Source organism: Orycteropus afer, unplaced genomic scaffold, assembly GCF_000298275.1.
Source record: "Orycteropus afer afer isolate SDZICR_OR568_19922 unplaced genomic scaffold, OryAfe1.0 scaffold00264, whole genome shotgun sequence".
Lineage (NCBI taxonomy): Eukaryota > Metazoa > Chordata > Mammalia > Tubulidentata > Orycteropodidae > Orycteropus > Orycteropus afer.
Window position 1 is genome coordinate 2694388 of NW_006921851.1, and position 10300 is coordinate 2704687.

Sequence of the window (10300 nt, forward strand, 5' to 3'; positions counted from 1 at the left end):
GCCCAACCTTCCTTCTGAGGAGTGGCTGGTGGGTTTGAACTGCCAGCCTTCTGGTTAGCAGTCAAATGCCTTAGGCACTATGCCACCAGAGCTAGATCATTATTACCTGGTGGGGAGAAAGACAAATGGAGAGAGAGATGAGAAAATAAAAAAATTAACTCTCAAAAATGCTTCGGGTTAAAAAGGACAGACTGAACACAGGTAGTTAAGACGCTATTAGAATCACAGCGAAGGGATGAAAACAGTAAGAATAGGAATGAATATATTAGTAAATATAAAAATATACCTACTCTTCACTTACTGACATGGTTAGGTTCCAAAGACCAGGTCTTTATGCAAAAATTGGCATATGTGAAAATGGAGGATGACTACAACCAATCACAAAATGGTGGATAATGACATCATTACATAATGGCCAAATCACTGAGAATCATGGCCCAACCAAGTTGACACATAATCTTAATTTTTACAGCCAGCATTACTCTTGCCTAGCACTTGGCATTATTTACTGCCAGACATAGGTTGTTAATGTGCAAATTAACTGGATAGATTTTTTACTATTGTCGTAAATGTGAAATACATTCAGATAATGAAATACTTCGTAAGTGAGGAATAAGTGTATTTCAAAACACTTTAAATGGAAAAGTAAATTAAACCAGGAAGAGAAAGCTGAGGGAAAAAGCACTACTAGCAACCAAGAGAAAAGAAAGATACTGTATTCATATTGTGAAAACAAGACAATAAATAAAGAATTGCAAAAAAGGTTTTTTAGCCAATTTTAACAAATGCAAAAGAAAGATCAGGAAGTGTTTTTACAAAGAACAAAAGCATAAGGAAACCAAAAGTAGGAGGGGGAATTAAAATTCTGATTTAATATAGAAATTCTTTCTTGGTGTACATTAGAATTATCAAGGGGGGATGGGGGTAGGGGTGGGGGTAGGTACTTGACCTGATGTAATGCTGATGCTACTAGTCTTGGTGGACACACTTGCAGAACCACAATATCAGAACTCTAATACTTGTCTGAAGTTCCAAACAGAGAGCACAAAGAAGGGAGGCACTTGCCAAAGAATTAATACAAAAAACATTCCTCAGTAACCATGTTCCAGATGAAAAAAGCTCATCAAGTGAAGAAAGCAATGAGTGAAAAAGAACCTAACTCAAATGAATGTGTGAAATGTCCAAATATCCAGGATAAAGACTATACAAACTTCCAGGAAGGGGGATAAAGGATACAACAAAAGAACAAGAATCTGAATAAGCTACAGACAATGGAATTTGATCAATTTATCTTTTAAAAAGATCAGCTTTGCGGTAGGGATTACTGGATGGGAGGAGATAGTCAGAAGGCTCTTGTAATAGTGCAGACTGTGAAGAAGGTAAATTAAAATGGTGGTGGAAGAGCCTGAGAGTAGATTTGAGGAAATTTTTGTAAGAAAAAAAAAAAACAAGAAACTACTTGACGATGGTTTAGATTTGGGCATACTGAAGCTAACTTAAACAACTAGAAATGACATGAGCAGCTTGTAGGATTATCAGTCTTAGGGACTAAAGAAGCGTGGCAAAGTAAGAGCTTTATAATTCTACCTGAGACATCCAATGTGAGATGCTGAACAGGCATTCGGGTATTTAAGTCTGTAGCTCAGAAAGTACGGACCACAGTGTAAATTTAAATGCTTAGTCTGAGATGGCTTTACTTATATTCCACAGACCATCTACCATCATTTCATGAAAAGGTGTCCAAAAGGTAGCTTCCAAAACTGAAGAAATTTTTGGTACTATGCACTAAAGGTATTTTCATTTGTATCTTTTGCTTGATTAAGTCCTTGAGGCAGCTCTAGTGGCCCCTCCACAATCCCAGTGTGTGCAAACTATATAGCTCCCTGCTCTCCACCAACTCTCATCAAGACTCAGCGATGTAGGTAATTAAGATCTGCTTTTCATGTAGGGATGCAAAGCACCATGCTCCATGACTAGATACTGAATCACTTGTGAGGAATCAAATGATAAGACATGATATAGAAATGTATAGTTTAAAGAATATGGTTTTATTCCTGCAGCCTGACATTGTTTCTATGTATTTGGTATCAATTCAAGATTTCTGGGTTCCACCCTGTCTCTTTTATTCTCAAATGAAGTATATGTACTCACCTGAATCCGAGACCGGGCTAGATACACATTGGATTTCCATTCAGTCTTCATTTTCCGATACTGAGATGACTTGGAATGGACAAACTGCTTACTGTAAGGCGCATTCAGCTCTCCAGTGACTGTGCTCTGAAATGACTTTGAAGTGCTGGTGCTGTTCAAAGTGTGAGGCCTGCAGACAATGGCAAATCAAGAGAAAATAATAAAAGAAAAACTGAAGATATCTCTGAATAATGCCCAAAGCCAGGTTGATTTAATTATTATTGACAGAAACATACATTAAAGCTACCTAGCAGAGACAACATAGCAATTTCTCTGACTTAGTTGTGCATATACACAGCCAGAGACAACAGGGTTTGTAAGCAGCAGACAAATCAAGCACAAAAAACCACTATATGCCTAGAAACCCTGGGCTGTACTATGTGAAGTTAAAACAAAATACCTTAACACAAACCTCTTGACATGGGTACTCATTTTAGGTTCAGAACGGGCACAACCCGTGGGGTTAATGGCAAGAGGAAGTTCCATGAGAGGATTTCGGCCATATCTGAAGGTATAGTTTTCACATGCCTCAACCCCAGGTAGCTGAAAAGAAGCAACATGGACAAAAAGTCAACTCATGTCAACAACAACTTATGTCAAAAGTTTAACAAAACTCAGTAAACCCTGGCAAATGTTTCTTGAGGAAAAAAGATTAACTCATAGAATAAGCATATGGCAACGAATGCACACATGTGTGATTTTTAGATCTGATCACTTTGCCATTCATAAACATGGAGAGAATAGTAACTCACTATTTCTTTCATCTAGGTTAATGTCAACTTTTAAATCTTAATTGAGAGCTTCAATATAAGTATAGTTAAAATCATTTATATGGTTTACATTTCTCATCATTTCTCATTGCTTTCAATTTGGCTATGATTTTAAGCCATCACTTTCAACTACCACTCATCTGTCTGTCATAGTGTGGTGGCTTCCATATTACTGTGATGCTAAAAGTTATGCCACTGGTATTTCAAATACCAGCAGGGTCATCCAAGGTGGACAGGTTTGGTTTTAGTGGAGATTCTGACTAAGACAGACTAGGAAGAAATAGCTGGTAATCAACTTTTAAAATAATTCACCAGTGAAAACCTTATGAAAAGCAGAACATTATTTGATATAGTGCCAGAAGACAAGCCCCTTAGGTTGGAAGGCACTCAAAATATGGCTGAGAAAGACCTACCTTCTCAAAGTATTGACCTTAATGATGTGGGTAGAGTAAAGCTTTTGGGATCTTTATTTGCTGATGTGGCATGTTAAATTGAGAAGAAACAGCCACAAACAGCTATTAATAATTAGAACATAGAAGGTATTAAGTATGAAACTAGGAATCTTGCAAGCTGTCAGAAAACAAAATGGAATGCAGAAAGATCTATCCTAGGTATTAGTGAGTGGAAGATAATCATATAGTTTACTAATGCTGAGAATGACAAATTGAAGAATGATAGCGCTGCATTGTGAAAAAGAACATGTCAAGATCTATCCTAAAGTACCATGCTGTCAGTGACAGAATAATATCCATACACCTATAAGGAAGACCAGTAAATATGACTGTGGTGGTTATGTTTGTGTGTCAACTTGGCTGGGCCTGGTGGAGTGGCTGGGCAGCTAGTGGTAGTTATTCCCCATGATGAGACTGGCAATCAACTCCATGGTGGGATCTACCACAAGCAGCTGAATAGCTGCTTTGGGTATGTGGTCTGCTTCCGGCATATAAGCGGCAGCTTTGGGAATGGTCTCTAACCTATGGCATGCTTGGATCCTGCATGTGAAGTTAAAGGCTACACGGCATGTAGCCGTGTCATTGTTCAGCAGCCTGCCATGTTCTGCTGACCTTGGGACTTAACAATGGCCTGCTGTGTGGTTGGGTAACATCAAGACTACGCCATTTTATTTGTCGACCTTGGCTTGTTAGACTCAGCAGCCAGTAGCTGCCTGCGTGAAGAGATGCCTCTAGCTTCAGTGGGCCGGGAGCAAGAAGCAGAGTTAAATCCCAAGGTTGAGGGGCTTTCACACAGCCCCTAGAGCCTGGCACTTGGAACTCAGATTTCTAGCCTCCCAAACTGTAAGAGAATAAACTCCTGTTTGTTCAAGCCAGCCCATTTGTGGTATATTCTTGTCAGAGTGGCACTAGGTAACCAGAACATGTGACTATTATTCAAATTTATACACCAACTACTAAGGCCAATGATGAAGAAATTGAAGATTTTTACCAACTTTTGCAGTCTGAAATCAAACATGCACTGATATTACTAGTGAACTAGAATGCAAAAGTTGGAAACAAAGACAGATTAGTACTTGGAAAATATGGCCCTGGCTATAGACATGAGAACCCTCAATGAGATGGACTGACGACATGGTGGCTGCAATGATGTACTCAAAGAGCAATGATTTGGAGATCACATGATAGAATTTTGCAAGACAACAACTTATTCTTTGCAAATACTGTTTATCAACAACATAAAGGGCGACTATACACGTGGACCTTGCCAGATGTATTACACAGTAATGCAATCTACTATATTTGTGGAAAGAGATGGAGAAGTGCAATATTGTTCCAGGAGCTGATGGGGAACACAGACAGATCATCAATTGCTCTTAGGAAAGTTAAAGTTGAAACTGAAGAAAATTAAAACAAGCTCATAAGAGCCAAAATATGACCTTGATTATATTCCACCTATATTTAGAAACCATCAAGAATAGATTTGACCACTAATGACGTAAGACCAGATGAGCTGTGAGATGATATCAAGGACATCATACATAAAGAAAGGAAAGGTCATTAAAAAGACAGGGAGAAAAAAAACCCAAAAAAACAAAAAGACCAAAATGGATGTCAGGAGGGACCATGAAATTTGCTCTTGAATTATGATTAGCTGAACTGAATGAAAGGAATTATGAAATAAAACAGCTGAACAGAAGATTTCAAATGGTGGCTAGAGAAGATAAAGTATAATACTGAAATGTGCAAAGACCTTGAGTTAGAAAACCAAAAGGGAAGAACACACTTGGCATCTCTCAAGCTGAAAGAACTGAAGAAAAAATTCAAGCCTCTTGTTACAATACTGAAGGATTTTATGGGCAGAACACTGAACAACACAGGAAGTATCAAGGGAAGATGAAAGAAATACACAGAGATACTGTACCAAAATGAATTAGTTGATATTCCACCATTTCAAGAGGTACCATATAATGAAGAATTGATGAAGGAAGAAGCCCAAGCTGCACAAAAAGTATCGGCAAAAATCAAGGGTAAAGGAACTAATGGAACACAAATTGAGATGTTTCAACAAGCAGATGCAATACTGGAAGCACTCACTCATTTATGCCAAGAAATCTGGAAGATAGCTCCCTGCCCAGCCAATGGAAGAGTGAAGCACTTACTGATGAAGATCAAAGACTACAGTCTTCAGTATGGATTACTCCCTAACCTAAAGAAAACACAAATTCTCACAACTGGACCAATAGCAACATCATGATAAACAGTGAAAAGATTAAAGTTGTCAAGGATTTCATTTTACTTGGATCCACAATCAACACCCATGGAAGCAGTAGTCAAGCAATTCAAATGACATTGCATTGGGCAAAAGACCTCTTTAAAGTGTTAAAGAGCAAAGATAGCACTTTGAGGACTATAGTGTACTATGCCACGGTATTTTCAATTGCTTCATATGCATGAGAAAGCTAGTAAATGAATAAGAAGAATGAAGAATAATCGTTGTATTTGCATTGTGAAGAATATTCAGTGTATCATGGACTGCCAGAGGAACAAACAAATCTGTCTTGGAAGAAGCAGAGCCAGGACACTCCTTAGAAACAAGAATGGCAGAGATTTTATCTCATGTACTTTGGACATGTTACCAACATGGAGCAGTCCCTGGATAAGGACATCGTGCTTGGTAAAGGAGAGAATTGGCAAAAAAGAGGAATACCCTCAATGAGATGGACTGACGACACAGTGGCTGCAACAATGGGCTCAAAGAGCAACAATTATGAGGATGGCAGAGGACTATGGAGCATTTCATTCTGTTATACATAAGGTCACTATAAATTGACCCCAACCTGATAGCACCTAATAACAACAACAAACAACAGTATCACTCCCAACGTCCCGGCTGTATAGATGGCAGCTTAAGGATTACTTGTAAAATAGTTGAAATTTTGAAGGTCTTTTCCAGAATATACTTCTTGTGAAAGTTATTCTCTATAAACATAAAATATATTTATCATTTAGGCAAAGTTATACCAAAGGAAGTAATGAAGTATATTACTCACTGGTTTTGGGGTATTCTCTGCTTCTTCAAATAAAACACAACACTACCTTATAATCATGTAACTTTCCAAAAGTTATTTTGTGGATACAGTTCAAGTTAGCCTCATTGTCAAACATGCTTGTAACCTTTTAGGCAGAGATGTGTTCCTGTACTCCAGTGACTACCAGCCCTGGGCAGATGGTACGAAAGTGGCCATAATGACCCAAATATGAAGGATTGGGTACACCAATCTTCTGAAGTACCCGAGAAAACTGGGAAGCAAAGAGGGAGTGCCTTCACTAGTCCAGCATAATCAGAAGACAAAATATTCCTGGGACTGTTCACCCTCCACCTTGTCTTCAACCTTGAAAAGAACCTGAAACTTGTTAACTACCTCATCAAGTGAACATTAATGTTTATTGAGGTCTTCTAACTAATCATGCATTCCTTGCATTCTTTCAGAAAGATAGCACTTCATCCATAGGAGAATTCACTACCTGAAAAGTCTCATGAATATTACAGAATGTACTGAAATGTGTTAAAGTGGTCACATTGAGAATAAAGGATTTGTACAAAAAGAAAAATAATTTCAATTTCTTTTCAACCAGACACTCACTGATTCAGCTATGCGTGCCACTGCAGAGACTGTTAATCCAAACAGATCTTCTCCTTTTAAGTATGCTGGGAAGAGCTGGAGCATTTCAGACTTTTTTCTCACACATGCCACAGGTTCCAAAATTTTATCCCAAACACCTACATATGGACAAAAAATATTTTTGACTTCTTGCTCTTAGCTAAGCAGTGAGAAAAACAATATGCATCAGAGAAAAATGAAGACTCACTCACAAAGACTTATCAGTTTTCAAATGAAATGTCTTAGGTAGTAATCAAAGAAACCTGGTGAGGAAAGCTTATTAAATGGCAGCAATTTATTTTATAGACTACAAATGTTGGGGAAAGAATATGTTATATCAAAGAATTAAACAGTAATGTTAGATTTTAAAATGATTATTGCAATCAATAATATCTATAGAGATGTCCATTTCCCCTAGATTTAAATTAACATTTGAAACTGCTGTTTTCTTTAGACTGATCTTTGAGCATTTTCACAAATTTTTTTGAAGAACTGCTAAACTTTATATAACCAGTTTTTTAGGAGTTTCTACCTTCTCTGTAATTAATAAAAATGGTTACTCAGGCATAACTCTGGAGATAAAAAGTAAGTATAACAATAAAATATGCTTCACATGTGGTTTCTTCCTTCTAGAAACTTACATTAAGAAGGGCCTCATGGTATATAATGGGTGAGCTAGATCTACAAATCACTCTCATTTCTTTTAAAAATTCTATCTTGGAATATACTTCGATATGACTGAATTAGAACAAGTCTAGACAATGTTCATAAAACTATACAACAAGATGCAATAATTCAAAAAAGTTTAGATTTGTATTTATAAATGAGAAATCCACACCTGTTATTATAAAATGAACATGAGAACAAATCTGGGAATATGGACAGAGAATATTTATTAGCTTAATGTCAGTGTGACCAGCTCTGTAGAGCACATAGTAGCTGTTCTTACCTTTGGGTGATGTGTCACTTAAGACCAAGTCTTCATGGCCTTGCTCCACAATCCTGATCACAAACACTGGATGCCCATCTTTCTCCTCAATGGAACAGAGATAGCGACAGCGCCGGTTGGCATAGCGAGTGCTCCAGTACAATCGGCTGGCTTCATAACCCACAGGATAGAGTGCTTTAGGAGAATGGAATGCTTGCATTTGCTGTGGGAGCAGCTGGCCAATGGTGTGGAAGATGAGGCTTCCAACACGAAAGGTATGGTCACGCTCTCCTCGCTGCACAATGCTAGCAATCTGCCGTACTTCATCACGTTGAACATAAACCCGCCTGAAGACTGCAAAGTAACTTAATTCTTGCTCATGAATTCCCTTTGGTTTGTGCATGGGACAAAGCATTGTTTTGTCCTTAAAAAACATGCATTGTGCTTTAATGGCGCAAGTAAAGTGGTAAATGTTGGTGCATCGAAATCTGTGACACCCGCTGGTGGCACCCATTTTATGACAGAAGATACATTTCATTTGCAGGCCTCTCCTCAGTGCTAGCTCCACATTGATTAAGGCACCAGCCTGAGTCTCATAGACCTCTGTGGACCACAGAGCACAATTCAAGTGGACCCACAGATCTAAGTCAAGGTTGAGCAGCCTTGCTGGTCCATCCGTCAATCCATCACCTTCTTCATGACAAAAGCAACACTTCCTATAGTCCTTGGGCACAGGATCTGGTTTAAGGGAAGTGCCCAATTTCTTCAGAAATTCATCAATTTCATCCTCACCAGGTGGTTTGAATGTTCCCTTGGGGATGACAATATGAATGCTCCATTTCTTCCACTTCATTCCTCTCCATTTTTTATTTAAAGGCCTATAGTCATCAAACCCACCAGGCACAGTTCTTAGCCGGGGCTTCAACTTGACAGTTACCTTAAGTTCATCTGGCTTTGCCTCTACTTTGGATGCTTCAAAAGCACGAGGGAAAGTAATGGGAGGTGATGCAGGAGAAGACACTCTTTCCTGAAGTTGTGGGAGACAATGCACATCTAAAGTGGAGATGTTGTTACTGTACTGATGGAATACTTTGGACGACCCATCTTTTATAGGTGACTGTGGCAATGAAGGAATGGATTCCTAGGTATTAAAAAGAAACCACACACAAAAAAAGAGTAATTCATAAGCTTTAAAAGCAATTCTTGTCAAAGCAAAAAACAAAGCAATCCTAAGGATTTAACAGGGAGTATGACAGGAGCTCTGGTAGCGTAGTGCCTAAGGCACTTGACTGCTAACCAGAACGCTGGTGGTTCAAATCCACCAGCCACTTCTCAGAAGGAAGGTTGGGCAATCTACTTCTGTAGTGATACGGCCTCGGAAACCCAAGGAGGGGTCGCTATGAGTCAGGTCCAACTCGATGGCAAATAACAACAACATGACTTACGGGAAAAGGTCAGTGAATGAGTGATGAAGTTTATACACAGAAGTCAATGCTAGTATTTCAGATCTTTAGGTATGAGTACTCATTGGCTAAAGTAGGACAACTGTGGGTAGACCCTTCCCAAGCCTTTTCTACAAAACTATAACCCTAGAGAATATTCTGCTGTTAAACCTTCCTCAATCTAACTATAGGAAAGTCAGAAAAATCAGTGCTGTCAGAGGAGCTAGGTATCTGAATCTGTACAATGGAAGAGTGTTTTTGTTAAACCAAATTTAGAATTTCACAACAAAAACTCCTATGAGCCAATTGTCACTCTCTTAAGATTCCTATCTTTCAAACTTGGTTCAATCAACTGTCATATATATGAAGGAAGGAGGAGTCCTCTGTTTGCAAACAAACCATGTTTAAGGTTCCTCAGCTCCTGAAAAAGTTGTGCTATGAGAGAAGCCCCAGCTGTTTCTCTTTAGGTACAGAATTTAATGTTTTCAATTCTGAATTTTTAAACTGTTAATTTATATCTGTCACTCTTGTCAAATAAGTTAAGCTCATTTAGTTTCAAATACCAGCATTTTTTACATTTTTTTTTACTGTGATTTGGGTGAAGATTTACAGAGCAAATTCACTTTCTGTACAGCAGTTCACATATACTTTGTCTTATGTCATTGACCACAGTTTACCACAATGCTCCCCTCCCACTTCCTCTCCATAGTTACCTCTTCCCAGTGTCTATCCCTCCATACACTCCTGCCCCCCTGAGCTGTCTCCCTGTGCATAAGCAGCCCTTCTTTCTCCCATGATTGTTCTCTCCAAGGAGTGTATCCACTTGAGGTAAATGATCAACTCATATGCCTGT

The 10300-nt window shown here is 38.6% G+C and overlaps 1 protein-coding gene across 1 annotated transcript in view; it reads right to left on the reverse strand.

Annotated features, from left to right (window-relative positions):
* KMT2C (lysine methyltransferase 2C) overlaps positions 1-10300 on the reverse strand; it is a 470642-nt gene that overhangs the window by 12981 nt on the left and 447361 nt on the right. The window contains exons 52-55 of the mRNA XM_042782218.1: positions 8027-9146; positions 7060-7196; positions 2591-2733; positions 2152-2320 (exon numbers count right to left, since the gene is read on the reverse strand). Of these exons, the coding sequence (XP_042638152.1) occupies positions 2152-2320; positions 2591-2733; positions 7060-7196; positions 8027-9146 (1569 nt within the window). The remainder of the gene's footprint in view (positions 1-2151; positions 2321-2590; positions 2734-7059; positions 7197-8026; positions 9147-10300) is intronic.